General features: G+C 58.0%; 1 protein-coding gene across 4 annotated transcripts; it reads left to right on the top strand.

Moving 5' to 3' along the window:
- The first annotated feature begins 4,330 nt into the window (after window positions 1–4,330).
- On the top strand, window positions 4,331–15,500 carry LOC121166494 (AMP deaminase 2). 4 transcript variants are annotated; one of them, XM_040995650.1, is made up of 19 exons: window positions 4,331–4,475; window positions 4,623–4,769; window positions 9,466–9,596; window positions 9,746–9,876; window positions 10,169–10,237; window positions 10,345–10,456; window positions 10,672–10,858; window positions 11,120–11,261; window positions 11,385–11,474; window positions 11,649–11,778; window positions 11,945–12,139; window positions 12,243–12,374; window positions 12,478–12,641; window positions 12,919–13,045; window positions 13,144–13,307; window positions 13,584–13,704; window positions 13,946–14,119; window positions 14,288–14,398; window positions 14,534–15,500. In XM_040995650.1, coding segments are annotated over exons 1-19 (2,538 nt in total). In that variant the 5' UTR covers window positions 4,331–4,474; the 3' UTR covers window positions 14,744–15,500. The 4 variants fall into 4 exon arrangements, with proteins under 4 accessions (XP_040851584.1, XP_040851587.1, XP_040851586.1 ...); XM_040995652.1 differs by lacking the exons at window positions 4,331–4,475; window positions 4,623–4,769 and adding an exon at window positions 5,628–5,788; XM_040995651.1 differs by lacking the exons at window positions 4,331–4,475; window positions 4,623–4,769 and adding an exon at window positions 5,634–5,788 and having other exon boundaries at window positions 13,946–14,129; window positions 14,223–14,398.
- Window positions 15,501–17,995: the final 2,495 nt, after the last annotated feature.

Here is a 17,995-nt window from a genome sequence, read left to right as displayed (position 1 = left end):
AGGGCCCTGGATTGGTGAGAGCCGGTCAGCGATCAGGGTGTCCCCCTTCTCGCTAAGGGCTCAGGACAGGCAGACCATGTGTACACAGTTTGTGGGGTCTGCAGGAGGTTGGGGAGTACTTTTCGGGACAGGAGGAGCAGGGCGGAGGGGCTTACCTTACGTCTGTTGTTTCACAGCTGGCAAAGGCCTTCGGACTGGCGGCTAGGAGGTGGGAAGAGGAAAGGGGGCTTCAAACAGTTCAGGGAGCCCTCGCACCCCTTCCTGGGATTTGGCACCAAATGTTAGATGATGGCCAGTGCCCACCCGCCCGCTGGTGGAATAATATCAGCAAGTTGTTCAGAGTTGTAATGGATGCTTTATTGGAAAATCTGCTCCTGGGTCCCCTTTGCACAGAGGAGAAGGAAGAGGGAGGTGAAAAGGGCAGCTGAGATACATGTTGAGGAGTTTTATACTCCTATATACTCGTGGTCAGGCAAAGGGGCTGTCTGCCCCAACTATGTAAAGAATGTCCATTCAGGTGTGCCATTGGTCAACTGGAATCCCGCCAGGTCTGTGACATAACTGGCTCCTGTGGCCCCTCCTGTTCCAGGCTGAAGCCTGGGAGACATGCTGGGTCTGGAACAGACCAGCCCCTCGTCTCCAGTGCCCTGGGCAGCCATCATTCCAGACTCTTGGTAATAGGAAAAGGGGTGACAAAGTCGTTCTGGCTACTTCCTGCTGGAGAGGGTCGTAGTCCCTAATTGTGATCTGGAGAGGGCTTGGTGGGCACTAGAATGTAGGGGTGGAGTAACAGTTGGTTGAGAGTGACCTGTGAGGCTTCGTGGATTTTTTCTTTGGCGAACCTTAGAAAACAAGGAACGATTATTAATAAAAAGCCTATAACTGTTAATGGTGTTAGTATAGGCATGAGCCAGGTTACTAAGGTGGATTCCCAGATCCTGAGTTCTTGGCCACATTTTGCCAATTATTGAGTCGATCCCTTATTGACTGGAGATTTTTTATCCTGGTTTCTACTATGCCAGATGCATTAATGTAATAGCAACACTGTTCCTGTAGGAAGACACAGGTTCCCCCTTTGCTTGCAGTCAGCAGATCCAGGGCTCATCGATTCCGGAGTGCCACTTCAGCAGCGAGGTGATTTGTTGCTGTAAGGATGCCAGGGACCAGGCTGAGTCTTCTGTTGCCTGATTGAGGTCCGCTTGGAGCTTGTTGACCTCGATGATGGTGTGACCCAGAGCTCCTGCACTGAGGCCTACCGCCAGCAGGGAGGTCGCAACTGACATGCCTACCAAAGTTGGAATGAAGACTGCCCATTTGGTTCTCTCAAGATCCTGGGAGTTTGAAATTTCCTGTTTAGCTTCTGACCAAGAAAGCAGTGTTAGTTGGGGCACCTGCTAGAAAATTCACAACAGCTGACTGAAATAAAAGAAAATGCCATGAAACCAGAATTGGTGCTGGAGGCAGGACAATTCCATTGAGCCATGTTGAGAGATGGGGCAGGGGCTGGCCAACAGAGAACTGGAGATCCCGGACACCTTGCGATATATCTCTGCATAGGACTGTGATATGATACTGGGTTTCCCAGTGCCACACAGCTGTTTGGAATAATAACATTTGTCAAGAGGTGGGTTAGACACATGCCCTTGACATTGGCATGGGTTCCAATACCCTAATGGGGCAAATCCAGCTGAAATGAAGAGGAAGGGGTTACCTGTTGTCCAGAAGAGGAGTAAGAGAGGAGTGAGGTAGTCGGGAGAGTTGGTGAGTCAAGGAAGTGGCAGACAATTCATCCTTGGTACAAGGACTAAAATGTTTGAGGTGAGAAACCAGGAAGTGTGACCAAGGAGTTTGACAGTCACAGGCATGTTCAGGGTCACCAAGTGAGGTCTGATCCACTGAGGCAGGAGTGGGTGTGGGTGGGAGGTCTTGAGGAGGACCAGGTTACCAGGCTAAAGAGGAGAGGCATTGGGGTCTGATGGTATGGTAGCAGCCGGGTCTAGAAGATAGCAGTCCACATGTTCTTGCAGAAGCTTTTGTGAGTGAGCACATGGGTGGAATCGATCTGCCAATTCTCATCTGGTTGATGTCCTTGCAGCTGGTGAGTAGGCAACCTAAGCTTAAGGGCTCCTTGAGGAGAAACAGTGGAAAACGTTGGGCAGGAGGAGTTAGTGAGTGAGGCATTGGTGATGGGCATTCCTTTGGTGGTAAGGAATTCCCTCTCCTGCCAGATGGCAGAATGGGGAGGCAATTGGCCTCCAGGACAGACTCAGGAATGACTACCACATAGGCTGCATGGTGCAACCATGCAGGTCGGACACCAAGCTACCATCCACTAAAGAGTGAGGTCAGGAGACTGTAGAGGCTGGTGCAGCAAGCCTTCTCTAGGTAGGAGATGAGAATCAAGGACCTGCTGGCAAGAGTGAGAGATCAGGAGCTGAGGAAAGTGTTAAGGGGAGAGGAACTGGGAGAGGACGGTGGGTGAAGTTCTCAGGTAAGACATGAAGTTACATCTCATTGTGGTGCATAACCGGAACAGCACAAATTCCGCAAGCTGTGGGAAAGGGGAAGCAGGAAGTGGTGCCAGGGTCCAGGATGGGATGTTGGAATCACTCTCACATTCCTCCCTTTTGTTATATATTGGGGAGGAATGGCAGGCTCCTAGCCCTGCAAAAGAAACTGGTTTGGTTAGAAAAAATTTGTACATTTGAGTGGATGATACAGGGATGGAGGGAGGGGTTACTTATCACAAATGCTGGCTTGAGTTCCTCCTGAAGCTCATTGGAATATGTCATCTCTGAGGGTTGGCCTTGAGCTTCTTTGGGCTGCCACTCTGGTGGTGGATGGATCATCATGGCAGGTGTTGATCTGTGCAGACTCTGCATTCTGGCCATTCTTGGATGGAGTGTCCGTTTGACTTTGGCAGAGAACTGGGGACACTTCTACTCAGCCCCGATATCCCGGCCTTTTGTTGTATGGAATTAGTGGGGAGGCTTAGGCAGGAACATGCATGAAAACTGGTTAAGATTATCTAGAGAGGCCTGAGAGACAGGATGTAGTGTGGCCCTCTTCTGTTTCTGTATTCTTTCCCTCCCGCTGCTCATGGGGACTCTGGCTGCTAGCAAGAGCTAAGCAATGGCCTATGGTAAGGCCTGGGCTCTAATAGACAGACAGTGGCCTTCAAGGTTACAGTGCCAGCTAGTAAAAACTGTTTCTAAGGTCTTACACACATGGACACTGGAGTTTCAAGTCTAGATGCACCCAGGAAAGTTCTGCTGTTACCCAAATCCAAAAGTTGGCCAGGTGCATGTAAGGTCCAGGACCATCTATCTCTTCATGTGGGGTACTGACTGGCACAGTCAGCCAGAGAAGAGGGTGGAAATCTTGAATTTGAAACTCAAGACAACCCTGCGGCGGAAGTACTTAGATGTTTTCTGCTTTCGTGATTCTGCCTTAATTGTTTGGCTGGGGGCTGTGTGAACTCCAGGCCTGATAGTCTATGTGACACCAGGCAGGACACCTGGCAGGTCACTAGGCAGACCACTCCTCAGGAAGGAGGTACCTGGTGTTTGATAAGATTCACTGCTCTACAGCCCATCAATTTGTACTTATTGAAAGTTGCTTGCTTTAAACCCACCAATAGAAGCTAGATCATGACTGTATAATTAATAGCCTGAAATGTATCAGAACCCTGGGCTGTTCAACCTGGGGGCTCTCTCTCCTCTTTTGCCCTCCCTGCTGATCCTGCAGCAGCCTAGGCTGTGGCTGCCCCTCCCCCTCCAGCCCTGCAGGGCTGTGGGAGGGGGCTGGGCAACCTAGCCTAACCTGAATAGACCACCTTCATTCATGCCTTAGCACCGGCTTCAGACTTAATGATTTTCTGGAGATTTCAAAATCCGGCACAACAGTACCAGGAAAGACAAGTTGCTATGCACGTGGGAGGGGACGACAGACCGCAGGGCACATTGCCCCGGAGTGAAACGGACGGACGGACGACGGGGTGGGCAAGCCGACGCTGGAGGGGCCGGACCGCAGCGACCCTTCACCAGGGCCCTGGCTATGCCCGCCCTGTGCCAGCTGAGGCCAGCCCCTGCAGCCCTCACTAGAACTCCGGGGACTCCGTGCCACCTCACAGACGAGGAAGCAGGGGGCGCTCACTCCTGGCCCCGGGTTCGAGCCCAGGCCAGACCCGCCGCGCTGTGAGCCGCCCACGTGGTGCCCGCGGAGAGCGGAAAAGGCGTGGGCGGGGCCTCGCTGGGGTGAGCCCCGGTGTGGGCGGGGCCTCGCGGGGGCGGGGCTTTCCGAGGCTGGCGCGGCGCCGGCGCGGTTCAGGTGGGGTCGCACCTGTTGCGTGTTCCCGCCGCCCGGGGCCAGCCAGGCGAGTCCGGCCCCTACCGAGCCAAGGCGCGTGGGGAGAAAGCTAGCCGAGTTTCCGGGTCCAGCTGGCCGCCGGAGCACGTGGACTGCCTGCCTCTCCAGTACGCGGTTGGCTGGGGAGGGAGGGTCGGCACGCCGGGGGTCGCCCGAGGCCAGCTGGTCCGCCTAGGTCGGTTGGGGTTCGCCTGCAGCCGGCAGGAGAGTATTGAAAAAGAAATAGCAAACCTGCCTTCTTTTCGCCATCTCAGTGCCAGGGCACGGTCCTCTGGAGCGACTTGGCCGGGGTGTGGGCCCCAGCCCGTCTCCCCTCCCTCACGACCCCGGCTTCCCCGCTGTGCAGCCCCGCGCGGGCGGCTCCCCCAGTGCGCCGCGGGATTCGGGCAGCATGGCTTCGGGTAAGTGTGTTGCACACGTGTTGAGGGTGGAGGGGTGAGGGTCTCTGGGCAGAGAGGTGCTGTGGCAAGGGTGACGGGGGGTGGGAGGGAGGTCTGGCGCCAGCCGGCAGGATCTGGGGAAGGGGGCAGCTGCTTCTGAAGGGGCCCGGGGAAGCAGAGCCTGAGGGCTGGAGCACCGGAGGCAAAGTCGGAGGAGGCCCTCGGTGGTCTCCTGCGCAGACCCCAGGCGAGGCCCTGCCTCCCCACGCCCCTGGCTTCCTGGGAGGGCGCTTCTGCCGGACCGTGGAATTTTCCCAAGACCAGGCCCCTCCCTCCCGGGCTGGGATTCTCCGTTCCACTCCCTCCTCCCCGAGCTGGGCTGCCCCTGGAGCAAGGGGATCAGGTGGAGAAGCGCAGGAGGAGGGCCTCGCCTCGGGCGCGCTATATACACACACACACACATATATAATAATATATGTAATATATTTACGGAGAGTTGAGGGAGTCCGTGTTTGTCCCAGGCTGGCTAGCTGGACCGCTAGCCTGGACTTTGGTTTCTTTGCTTTGGAGCACTGGCAAAAAAAAAAAAGAAAAAGGGGGGGGTGCTGAGTGTGTGCGTGTATGGCGCGGTTAGTGGAGAGCTGTAGGCTCCCCCCCCCCCCTCGTTCTGCACACCCCGTCCCCTTCTCCCCAGCCGCCGGCAGTCACTCGTCACCGCGGAGGGAAGGGGAGGGCTAAGGGGCAGGGATGGAGGCCCCCCTCGCCGAGGTTGCCTAGACAACATCAGGAATCGTGGCCAGGGCCTCTTCCGCCTGCGGGGCGCTGCTTCCTGCATCAGTCACTCCCGCTGGGGGCGGGGCGGAGGAAGGGGTTGGATGTGGCAGCGCCAGGCCCCAGCCGGTGCTCCGACTCCCCCGCCGCGGCTGCGGTCGCCGCCGTGGCTCCAGCCATGGCATCGTACCCATCTGGCCCAGGCAAGTCCAAGGCCAAATGTCCCTTTAAGAAGCGGGGCAGCCTGCAGGTCTCTGCGGCAGTGCCAGGTGAGTGTGGGCTTGCTCTCCTCAGGCACCGGCTCAGCCCCTTCACCCACCGTCCCCAGCCCGGGCCCCTCGGAGAAGGGCTTGTCTCATCCCCCTGTCCCCACCACTGTGGTTGGTGCCTGGGCCCGCCCCTTCCCGGGGCTGGCTGACTTGGAAGTGGAGTGGGGAGGGAGGGAGGCGAGGTGTTGGGGGAGGATGACAGGTTTCCATGTCAGGGATGGTCGGTGATGTTGTTCATAACAAGGAGTGGATGTGGGTGTGTGTGCACACGTGTTGGCTTGTACATGGGCAAAGACTGCATGTGAGGCGTGTACTTGAATGGAGTAGAGGGGTGGAGGGGCAGCCTGGTTGACGGATGGGTCACCCTGTGGGGATCTGAGTCTCTATCCTGCTTCCTCTCATGGCTACTTCAGTTCCTCTTTCTATGGGCTCCCCAACATTTAGCATGACCTTCTAGGGGAGGGGGTTCTGACACGGGCATCTCAGATGGCGGTCTCTGGCCTCTGCTGCTTGTTCAATGCTGTCATGGGGTTGTGAGCCTCCTTGGGGGTGTGGGGCGTCTTTGAGGGTGCTGTGTGTGGCCTCTGCACCTTCTGATTGCACTCCCCAGCTGTAGGCATCTGCAGTGCTCGGAGCAGATGGTGTGGTGCGCAGTGTGCATCTGTAGGAGGTGCAGATGACTGGGTCTGTGCTTGCCAAGCCTGTGCCTGCCTGCAGTCTGCTGCCCCCTACCCCCTACCCCTTGCCTAAAGAAGGACCCTCCCCTGCCTGGGTCACTGGGTCACGCTTCCCCTCCTCCAGCTGTTGCTATGTCTAGCTCCAACATCCTGTGGGGTTTTGTTGTGCCTGATCTGAGGTCTGTGGTATCCTGGGGGTGTCTGCCCAGGCCTGGGCATTCTGGAGTTGTGTGTTTCTGGGGCGTTGCTCCCTCTGTCCTGGGTGCCTTATTGCTGAGCAGGAGCTCCTTGGGTAGTCAGATGGGGTCTGTGGGGGAGGTGGGATATCTGGCGTCTTGGGTCATAGCCTTGGGCACGTCTCTGTCCATTGAGGCAGTCCTGCTGATGGTAGACAGGGTATCCTGGACTCCCCTGGGTGAGTTGGGGGAGTGTGCATCTGCGCATTGCCATGGGCATAAACCCCTACCCCAGGCCCCACGAGAAGGGGCCTGCAGGCAGCTATGCCTCCTAGGCTTGGCCAGAGGTTACTGCCAGGTCACCTGCAGTGACCCCTGCACAGCTGTCCCCTTAATCCACCTTCCCCTTGCTCCTCCCTCCCCTCTGCATTAATGTGGAGGCCCAGGCCACCTGTTAGGGAGGCCAAGGTGAGATTAGGACTGTGGGTTGCTGCAGTCCCCAAGGAGTGACCAGTGACCCGACTCTGGGAAGTGGTTTGGAGTCGCTGGGACCCTGTGTGGGAGAAGTTGCTGGTGGGGAGGGCAGAAGAGGGGTTAGAATTCTGAGCCAGCCAAGGCCTTGCCCCTTGGGTGGGGGCTGATTCTCAGCTTCCTCTCCAGTACTCTTCCAAGTAGAGAGAGAATCACCTATCTGCCCCCTTGCCTGTGGAGTTCTGAACCCCTGCTGCCTTTCCCTGCTCTCTGTGCACAGTGGAGAGTGAGTGGAGCCTGGGGTTCAGGCCCAGGTTGGGTTCACCCAGTCTCACCAGGCTGGACAGGGACTGACCACTTCGCACCCAGCTCAGAGTCAGGACTTGAAATCTGCGTCCAAGAGCTAGAGCTTGTTAGGGAGTGGGAGCAGGATGATGTGGGAGTCCTGTGGAGTTCAGTCTCCATGCTCCTGAACTCTTCCAGTAGGCTGGAGGCCCCAAGGCGGGGGCAGGGGCAGGAGCAGGGTGGGGATTGGGTTTGGGTGGGGTGACAGCATCTGCCCTTGAGGCATGCAGCAATGGGGAACCACAGGAACTGGACTGGGCCACTTGTCCAGCTGCCAGCTGGCTTCTCTTTCCAGCTAAGGCCACGTCTGGGAGACCCTGTGGTCAGGATCCAGAGCACAGTGGGGTCCAGCAAGGCCAGCAGGCAGAGGAAACTGGTATGGAGTGGAGCAGGGCTGTTCCCCTTCCTCCCATCCAAGTACTAACCAGGCCCGACCCTGCTTAGCTTCCGAGATCGGGTGCGTTCAGGGTAGTATGGCTGTAGACAACAACTAGCTGTTCCCCTTCCTTTTCTCCCCTCCTGCCCTTTGGCCAGCTGGGTCCTGCCCATGCTCTGTCCCCTAGGGCAGTGGATTTTAAGGAGGCTTGGCCCCTCCCTGCCAGCCTGCCTGCCTCCATCAGCCTGCCCCGCATCTCCCCTGGGGGCCCTGTGTTCGGCTGGACTCTGGCTGGCCCTGCAGAGGTTAAGGCCCACTTTGGTCCAGGAGTTCCTCTTACCTCCCATTTCAGATGCTCCTTCTCTCGATTTCCAGGCTACCCTGAATCCCCCTCCTCAGCCGGTTGTTCCTGGCTGTCCCGGGGTTGGTCTCCCCTGCCTGCAGCTGCACTTGGTACAGCCCATGCCGGCCCCTTGGCCGTCCTGGGGGACTGGTTGAAGCTTCAGTGTACCAACAGGCAGGCCAGGGGCACGGGGCTGCTGGCCAGACTGCCTGGACTGCAGGTAGGGTCAGGCAGGGAGCAGAGTAAGCAGGGGGTGGATTCTGAATCTGGGACAAGGCACCTCCCTCTTCCCTTTGTCCAGTCTGAGGACCAGACCTGGAGGACTGGGAAATGGGCCCAGGAGACTTTAATGCAAGTTACCTGGGCACAGCCTCTAGTTTGTTCTTAAGCAAACTGGAGGGAAAGGAAGGTGCTGGAAGGAGAGCTGGGGATGGGGTGGGGGTTAAGGTGGGGTGTATAGAGCTTCCTCCTAGGGACCTGCGGCTGCTGAGCCCAGGGAAGGGGGTCACTTGGGGTGAACAGGGAGCTTGAGCAGCCCCTCAAGGAGGCAGGTTCGAGGCCCCTAGTGTGATGAGCCTGCTGGTGGCGCAGATGATGGGTTCTGGCCTTGATGGAGAAGGGCTGTGGCTTGAGTTCCTCCCTTCCCCAGGGACCCTCCTGGGGCCTCTGGCCCAGATCCTGGGTCTTCTGAGTGGCACTCACTTGTTTGTGGCAGCTCCCTTTGGAGGAGCAGCCAGCAGTGGGAGGTACAGGCTGGGCTGGCTGCATCTTGGCAGCCCTGTGGTGTCCTAGGGAGGAGGCAGGGCTCCCCTACCAACCAAGTCATCTGTTGCCTATCCCTTGAGGGCTGCTCCCCAGGTTGGCATGGCCGTGCTCTGCCCCCCTGGGGGGAAGCACTGCTAATCCAGAGCAGCTGTGAGCTGGGTCAGCGAGGGCCCTCTGGTGCAAAGCCCTGGCCCTTAGGGAGTGCTGCTGTGTGTCCCTGTGTATGTGCGTCTGGATGTTTTTGCATGTGTGTTGGCCTGCGTGTGCATCTGTGCCTAAATTCTCAGGTCTGTCCTTTGGTAGTGAATGAATCTGTTTGTTGTGTCTTATAGGCTCAGGTGCTCCCCCTCACTGAGTGCGGCTTAGGAAGCCACAGGGACTGGTTCCTTGGCCTCCCTCAGCCTCTGTGGAGGAATGGCCCACTTCTGGCACTGGCCTGGGATGGGCAGGAGCTGGGGGTCTCTGGGGGCCACTCAGGCCCTGCCCCTGTACCCCATGAACCCTTGGCATCCCTGTCTCTACAGAGGCTCGGGGTAGTCTGGGGGCGCCTCCGCTGCAGTCAGCTCGCTCCCTGCCGGGCCCTGCCCCCTGCCTTAAGCACTTCCCGCTGGACCTGCGCACATCCATGGATGGCAAATGCAAGGAGATCGCCGAGGTATCCGCCACTCCTGTGTCCCTCGCTCCCCCGCCCCTGTGCCTCAGCCTGTGCTTGCTCTCCCTCCTTCCCTCCCTGGTCCTTGGCCTCTCCCAGGTGCCCTGTGTCCCTGCAGGGCTGAGGGGTGCTGACCAGGTCTGCTCTCCCAGGAACTGTTCACCCGCTCGCTGGCTGAGAGCGAGCTCCGCAGCGCCCCCTACGAGTTCCCGGAGGAGAGCCCCATTGAGCAGCTGGAGGAGCGACGGCAGAGGCTGGAGCGCCAGATCAGCCAGGATGTCAAGTGAGCCCCCTCCCTCTCCGCCCCCTGCCCCCCCCGCCCTGCCTTCCCCATGCCCTGGCTCTCTCTGAGGTGCTCAGGAAGCTGTGTTGGGATCAGTTCTGTTTTCCTGCACTCTTGGGACTCAGGCTGCCAGACCTCCAGGTCAGGTTTGAGCCTGGATGACATGGTGGGAGTTAGCATAGGTCTCTGCAATTCTGCCTGCAGAATGTGCTGGGACAACAGGTTTGCAGCAACCAGCACCATGTGGGCCCCTCCCTGGCCATCTCTGATCTCTCCTCTCCTTATCCTCAAGGCTGGAGCCGGACATCCTGCTTCGAGCCAAGCAAGATTTCCTGAAAACGGACAGTGACTCAGACCTGCAGTGAGGAGGGCTAAGGGGCATGGGAGGGGGCCGCTCCGCAGCTGACACCCGCTATGGTGGTGGCCCCTGGCTCCCCCACTGACACCACTGCCCGCCCTTCCCTCTAGGCTCTACAAGGAGCAGAGTGAGGGGCAGGGTGACCGGGGCCTGCGGGAGCGTGATGTGATGCTGGAGCGGGAATTTCAGCGGGTCACCATTTCTGGGGAGGAAAAGTGTGGGGTGAGTTACAGGCCAGGGTACCTGGGAGGCCGAGGGTGGGGGTAGTGTAGAGGCTGACCAGGAGCCACTGGGTATTCTCTGGAGTGATAGAGGTATTCATTCACCCTGTGGTGGGAAGGGTCGGGCCCTGCGGGGGGTGGGCAGAGCATGAGGTCCGGTGTAAGGCTTTGGGGAAAGTAGGGGAGCTGTGAGTGAGCTGGTGTGGTGGGCTCCAGGTGCCATTCACAGACCTGCTGGATGCAGCCAAGAGTGTGGTGCGGGCGCTCTTCATCAGGGAGAAGTACATGGCGCTGTCACTGCAGAGCTTCTGCCCCACCACCCGCCGCTACTTGCAGCAGCTCGCCGAGAAGCCCCTGGAGACGCGCACCTACGAGCAGGGCCCCGATACCCCTGTTTCTGCTGGTGGGACCCCTGTCCTTGCCTCCTACCACCCCATGTGCCCTGTTCTGGGCTTCCCTGAGCCAAGAGTCCCGTGCAGCTGGCTCAGCCCTGCCTGCTTCTGACACCCAGGCCAGGCTCCCGTAGTCATCCTGGGGGATTGGGAGTAGGGGGGCTGTTCTGCTGTGGCCTTCGCTCTCCTGCACCCTTGACAGGGCCCTCTGGGCTGGGGGGCTGGTGACCTGAGGGATCCTGGCCCTGATGCTGCCCTTTCCCCACCTGCAGATGCCCCCGTGCACCCTCCTGCTCTGGAGCAGCATCCCTATGAGCGCTGTGAGCCCAGCACCATGCCTGGCGACCTGGGCTTAGGCCTGCGCATGGTGCGTGGCGTGGTTCATGTCTATACCCGCAAGGATCCAGATGAGCAGTAAGAAGGGCAGGCAGGATGCTGTGGTGGGGGAATGGTGCTGGTTGTGGGAACTGTACAGATTTGGGAGGGATCCCGGGGCCTGACTGGCTTCTCTTAACCCAAGTTACCCTTGTATGCCAGTTGCCCAGAGGTGGAGCTGCCCTACCCTGACCTGCAGGAGTTTGTCGCTGATGTCAACGTGTTAATGGCCCTGATCATCAATGGCCCCATGTGAGTCCCTCCCCCTTACAGACTGCCCCCAGCCCCGGTCCTCAAGGCCCTGGTTCCGCCCACCCCTGAGCCCCACACATGTGCCTCAGTCTGTAGCCCTCTTGGCAGCCCCTCCCCTGGGGCTCTGCTGCCTGGGGTTCAGAGCTGCAGTCCTTGCCTTGTTCTCTGGTCCAGCAAGTCATTCTGCTACCGCCGGCTGCAGTACCTGAGCTCCAAGTTCCAGATGCATGTGCTACTCAATGAGATGAAGGAGCTGGCCGCCCAGAAGAAAGTGCCACATCGTGATTTCTACAACATCCGCAAGGTGGGCCCCCTCCCTGCCGCCTGCCCCTCCGTGCAGCCTCCTTGTCCAGGGTTGAGGACCCCCCATGCAGCATCTCATGGGGACAGTCCTCCTGCATCCTCTGGCTGTGCTCCATGCCTTCCTGGCCTTTGGTGGACCCAGTGGTTTCTCTTCCCTCCTTCCCCAGGTGGACACACACATCCATGCCTCATCCTGCATGAACCAGAAGCACCTGCTACGTTTCATCAAGCGGGCAATGAAGCGGCACCTGGAGGAGATCGTGCACGTGGAGCAGGGCCGCGAGCAGACGCTGCGGGAGGTCTTCGAGAGCATGAACCTCACGGCCTACGACCTGAGCGTGGACACGCTCGATGTTCACGCGGTGGGTCCCAGGGCGGGCTGACCTGAGGGGCTGGATTAGTGTGTTGGGCTGGGCTGGGGGCAGAGAGATGTGAGTGTCAGAGCCTGCCCCCTCTCTCCTTTAGGACCGGAATACGTTCCATCGCTTTGACAAGTTCAATGCCAAGTACAATCCCATTGGGGAGTCTGTCCTCCGAGAGATTTTTATCAAGACTGACAACAGGGTGTCTGGGAAGTATTTTGCTCATATCATCAAGGTAAGGAGAGGACAGGCCCCGGTGCTGAGCTGGGAGTCTGGTGGGTACATCGGGTGCTCAGACCGGGGAGCTGGAGGTGACCTGCCACTCCACACGCGTTTAGGAGGTGATGTCGGACCTGGAGGAGAGCAAATACCAGAACGCAGAGCTGCGGCTCTCCATCTACGGGCGCTCACGAGACGAGTGGGACAAGCTGGCACGGTGGGCCGTAATGCACCGCGTGCACTCCCCCAATGTGCGCTGGCTCGTGCAGGTGCCCCGCCTCTTGTGAGTGTCCAGGACTGGGAGGGCTCGTGGGGACCACCATGATCCAGGCCCAGGAGCTGCCTCCTGCCCTCCAGGCCTGGCTGGGCCTCCCCGTCCTAGCCTCGCTCATTTGAGCATGAGGGAAGGAGCCTCGGAGTGGCTTACCCCCCACCCCAAGCTGTCCCCAAGTGGGGAGATCACTCCTGTGTGATGCAGACGGGCTTCTGCGCCCTCTGATGGGGCTCTGACCCTCACTGGCACTGGCTCACACACACCTGTGCGCCATATCTTGTTGCAGTGATGTCTACCGGACCAAGGGCCAGCTGGCCAACTTCCAGGAGATGCTGGAAAACATCTTCCTGCCGTTGTTTGAGGCCACAGTGCACCCAGCAAGCCACCCAGAGCTGCACCTCTTCTTGGAGCACGTGAGTGGCTGGCACCGGGAGTGGTGCTATGTGTGGGGTGGACAGCCAGCCTTGGGCCCTGGCATGGAGCTGGACCTGACCATGCGATCCTGTGCCAGGTGGATGGTTTTGACAGCGTGGATGACGAGTCCAAGCCTGAGAATCACGTCTTTAACATGGAAAGCCCCCTCCCTGAGGCCTGGACGGAGGAGGACAACCCGCCGTATGCCTACTACCTGTACTACACCTTCGCCAACATGGCCACCTTGAACCACCTGCGCAGGTGCTTGCACTGTCTGGTGCTGAGCCTCAGCTTGCCATGCATGCATGCTCACTCATTCCTGATAGACCTTGACACCAGAGTCCTGACCCACATGTGGTCCCCTGTCCTCATCCTAGATGGGCTTCTTCTCTGTCCTTGGGGCTCCACCCCTCATCCCAGGTCCCCAGTCACTGGTGGGAGAGCATGCGTGTGCTGGGGCAGAGGCAGCGGCAAGGTTGTGGGCGGCTTAGGGGCTCAGGGGAGCCCAGAGCTGACCCTGTGCTTCATGCTCTCCAGGCAGCGGGGCTTCCACACGTTTGTGCTGAGGCCGCACTGCGGGGAGGCCGGGCCCATCCACCACCTGGTGTCAGCCTTCATGCTGGCCGAGAACATCTCCCACGGGCTGCTTCTGCGCAAGGTCAGGGCCTGCACCTCCCATCCCGTGCAGCTGCTTGCCTTCCAGCCCAGAGCTGGGGCGTCTCCTCCCCAGGACAATGAGTGTGCTTCCTACCCACCACCCCAGCTCCTCGGCTCCTGGCAGTCACTCGCCCTTTGCACACTGGACTCAGCCTGGACTCCCTCCCTTCCCTGCCTTCATCCTGGCTCCCAGCATCACCCACGGGCTGCCTGACAAGGGTCCCTCCTTCCCGCCTGCCCAGGCCCCTGTCCTGCAGTACCTGTACTACTTGGCGCAGATTGGCATCGCCATGTCCCCACTCAGCAACAACAGCCTCTTCCTTAGCTACCATCGGAACCCACTGCCTGAGTACCTGTCCCGTGGCCTCATGGTCTCACTGTCCACAGACGACCCACTGCAGTTCCACTTTACTAAGGTCAGAGCCAGTAGGCAGCCTCCTGGGGCTCTATGGGTTGCTGCCATCCCACCCCTGTAGGTGGAATGTGGCTGGCCACAAAGCAAGCCCCCAGGGGAGGGAGAGAGGGTGGGCTGGCGGGGCCAGGGCCTGCCCCTGTTCTGGTCTCAGGGATCCTGGCCTCTGCAGGAGCCGCTGATGGAAGAGTACAGCATTGCCACACAGGTGTGGAAGCTGAGCTCCTGTGACATGTGTGAGCTGGCCCGCAACAGCGTGCTCATGAGTGGCTTCTCCCACAAGGTAGGCATCCTCCCGCATGCACCTTCACATGGCCTCTACATTGTGGGGGGCAGGGAGAGGGGGTACCCAGGAATTGGTTTGGTGGGCTGTTTGGTCCTGTGACCACCCCCTTCCTACCCCCAACACCTCCTGCAGGTAAAGAGCCACTGGCTGGGCCCCAACTACACCAAGGAGGGTCCTGAGGGCAATGACATCCGGCGCACCAACGTGCCAGACATCCGTGTGGGGTACCGCTACGAGACTCTGTGCCAGGAGCTGGCGCTCATCACGCAGGCCGTCCAGAGTGAGATGCTGGAGACCATCCCGGAGGAGGCGGGTGTCGCCATGAGCCCAGGGCCTCAGTGAGCCGACCCTGAGTGGAGCCTGATCCATCCCAGCCCTATGGCCACCTGCTGTTCTCAGACCCTCCTATTCTGCCACAGTTGCTGCATGTCTCTGTTTTGTTTCTGTCTCGCATGTCTCTGACCAGTTCTGTCCCTGGGCCACCCCACCGAGAGCTGTGCCTGGGAGCCTGCTGTGCCATCATTGTGGTCTCAGGTGGCTTTGTCGGTGGCTTTGGCCTGTCGGAGTCTACGGTGTCCACAGGGACTTGTGAACATTGTGGGGGCGGGGTTGCTCCCTTTAGCCTTTGGGGTCCAGCCTGGACAAATCTGAGCTCGGGCCCCTGTCCTGTGTATATGGCAGAGGGGCGATCAGATGGGCCTGTGCCCCCATGCCAGGCTCAAGGCTCGGTGCCAGTCCTGGACCTCCTGGTCTGTGAGGATGCATTGGCCTGGAAGTGTAGGACCACACCGCTGCAGAGCCACTGTCTTTTCCGTCCACTCCCCGCCTGCTCCACTTGTGGTGTCAGCTCCTCGTTTCTCTGTGTGAGGGGGTGGTTGCTCCGGGCTGTCCCGGGGGCTCCTGCAGCTGGAAGGGGGCCGAATCTGCCATCAGCCCTGGGAGGTGGGGAGCCCCAGGGTGACGCCCAGAGCTCTGCCCACACCTGGATTCCAGCCAGCCTCCTTGTGCAGGGTTCTGGCCTGAAGTGTTCGCCGTGAGATACAGTATTTTGTACGAGCCTTCTTTCCTAGTGCATGAGAAATAAAAAATATTTAAGTATTGGGAAGGTGAAGTCTGTTAGAGGAGGTGGCCTAAGGTTGGGGGTCTGGGGTGCAGCACAGTCAGTGGGAAGGGGGGAGGAGGGGAGGGGTCAGGGTGGTGTTTGTTCTGCACGTGCTGCCTGATAAGGAAAAGCCTCTAGGCCCTCACTGCCAGCTGTCCTGCTGGGGGAACCCCTGGGGCCGCGGGTGTGGTATTTAGTGCCAGGAACTGGCTCTTTTCAGCTTGTCTCCTGGGCCGGCTGGGTGGATGTGAGGGCACATACCTGGAGTTGAGTCATGGGGAGCTGGTTTGGAATGCCCTCTCCAGGCTTGTCCCCTCAGTGGGCAGGCCGTGTGGCACATCCTGTTGCAAGGATCTGGAGTGGGCCTGCCTGTTCTGAGTCCAGCCTGAACCTGCCCAGCTTCTGACTTGGCGTTAACTGCACCATGTCCCCTGTGCCTGCTGGGCACAGAGGTGTCTGGAGGCTGCTGTCTAGAGGGAGATAGGCAGGGCCCAGGCCCTGTCTCGCTGACAAGGAGCTTGCCATCGCTATTCCTGCTGATGCCAGGGAGGAGGCAGCTGCTTTCGTAGCAGTCAGTCTGAGAATGTCCTGGGCTGGCTCTGGGCTGCCTCAGCAGGTGCCCTAGGTGCGCTGGGCAGAGCTCTCAGCTCCCTACCTAGGGGCCATGCATCCTGGCTTCAACTCTGGGCCCTTCCGTTTCCAGATCTCCTTTGCCAGCAAGTCTAGCCATTTGCTTATCAGGACTCTGGTGTCCGGGGCTGCCCCCAACACATGCTGATCCCTGTTTGCCCAAGGAATGATGACTTCGTGGTGATGAGAGTTGAATTCAGGGAGGCCAGTTTCCTGATGCTCATGAGCCATATGTTTGCTTTGGCTGAAACAAGAAGGTGGAATTAGAAAGTTGTCCAGGACTGGCACTGTGGTATAGTGGGTTAAGCCACTGTCATCTCATACGAGTACAAGTCCCAGCAGCTCCATTTTTGATCCAACGCCAGGTTTTTGTGCCCCTGTACTCATGTGGGAGACCCAGAAGCAGCTCTGAGTTCCAAGTTTCAGCCTCGCATAACATTGACTATTTATTTCAACCATTCGCTGAGTGAACCAGCAGGTGGAAGACCACTCTCTGTGTCCCTCTCTTTATAGTTCTGCCTTTCAAATAAATAGATTTTTTTTCAAGATTTATTTTTTGCTTATTTATATTGTTGCAAAGGCAATATACAGAGGAGAGACAGAAAGATCTTCCATCTGCTGACTCATTCCCAAGTGGCCACAACGGAGCAGAGCTGATCTGAAGCCAGGAGCTTCTGGGTCTCCCACACAGGTACAGGATCCCATGGCCTTGGGCCATCCTCCACTGCTTTCCCAGGCAGGGAGCTGGATGGGAAGTGGAACAGCCAGGACACCAACTCATGCTCATGGAATCCTGGTAGATATAAGGCAAAGATTTAGCTACTAGTCTATTGTCCTAGGCCCTCAAATAAATCTTAAAAGATCTTTGTTTTAGAGGTTCCCTTAAAGGCATGACCGACCTGCTTTGCGGGCCCTCAGGATTCCTTGTTTGCTTATTGAATGTGTTGTGTAACAGATCTTTTATTACACTTTCATGTCCTCTGTTTTTCCCAGTGTGGAAGCCCAGGACCTGTTAGTTGGTACTCAGCTTTCTCACAGTTTTTCTCAGAACAAATTGTGGAAACATATATACATACATTTATTGATTAAAGATTTATTTTTACTGGAAAGTCAGATATACAGAGAGAAGGAGAGACAGAGAGGAAGATCTTCCAACCACTGATTCACTCCCCAAGTGACTGCCACGGCCGGAGCTGAGCTGATCTGAAGCCAGGAGCCTGGAGCCTCTTCGGGCTCTCCCTTGTGAGTGCAGGGTCCCAAGGCTTCAGGCCGACCTCAACTGCTTTCCCAGGCCACAAGCAGGGAGCTGGATGGGAAGTGGGGCTACCAGGATTAGAACTGGTGCCAATATGGGATCCTGGTGCGTGCAGGGCGATAGGAAAGAATTAAAAAAGAATGGTATTGTTGAGATCCTAGTTGTGTTGCCCATTTAGAGTTACTTTAACATGTCTTTGTATATTTCATTAAAGACTTGAAAATGTAGATCTTAATTACCGTGTGCTGTCCCATGGTACGTGTCACCATGATCCCCCATCGCAGCTCTCCCTGAATGTCATGGCTAACTGCCTCGTTGTGGCTCTGGTTCCGTCCCTTTCTGGCTTTGTGACCCAGGGCTTCGGGCTTTCCCCTCTGAGCCTCCATAACTTCATAGGTAGTGTGGGTTCAGAGTGTCCATTTCGTTAGTGATTGCTTTGGGGTCAGTCAGTCACGATATAAAGCACAAAACAAGCACTAGGTAAGTAGCAGCTACCTTATTTATTTTTTTTTAAAGAAAACATTTATTATTGGGCCCAGCGGCGTGGCCTAGTGGCTAAAGTCCTCACCTTGAATGCACCAGGATCCCATATGGGCACCGGTTCTAA

This window comes from Ochotona curzoniae, unplaced genomic scaffold, assembly GCF_017591425.1.
Source record: "Ochotona curzoniae isolate NIBS_2020 unplaced genomic scaffold, NIBS_Ocur_1.0 patch144, whole genome shotgun sequence".
In the NCBI taxonomy this organism is placed as follows: Eukaryota; Metazoa; Chordata; class Mammalia; order Lagomorpha; family Ochotonidae; genus Ochotona; species Ochotona curzoniae.
Note: the sequence above shows the minus strand (reverse complement) of the source record. Positions and strands in the feature narration are given on the sequence as shown.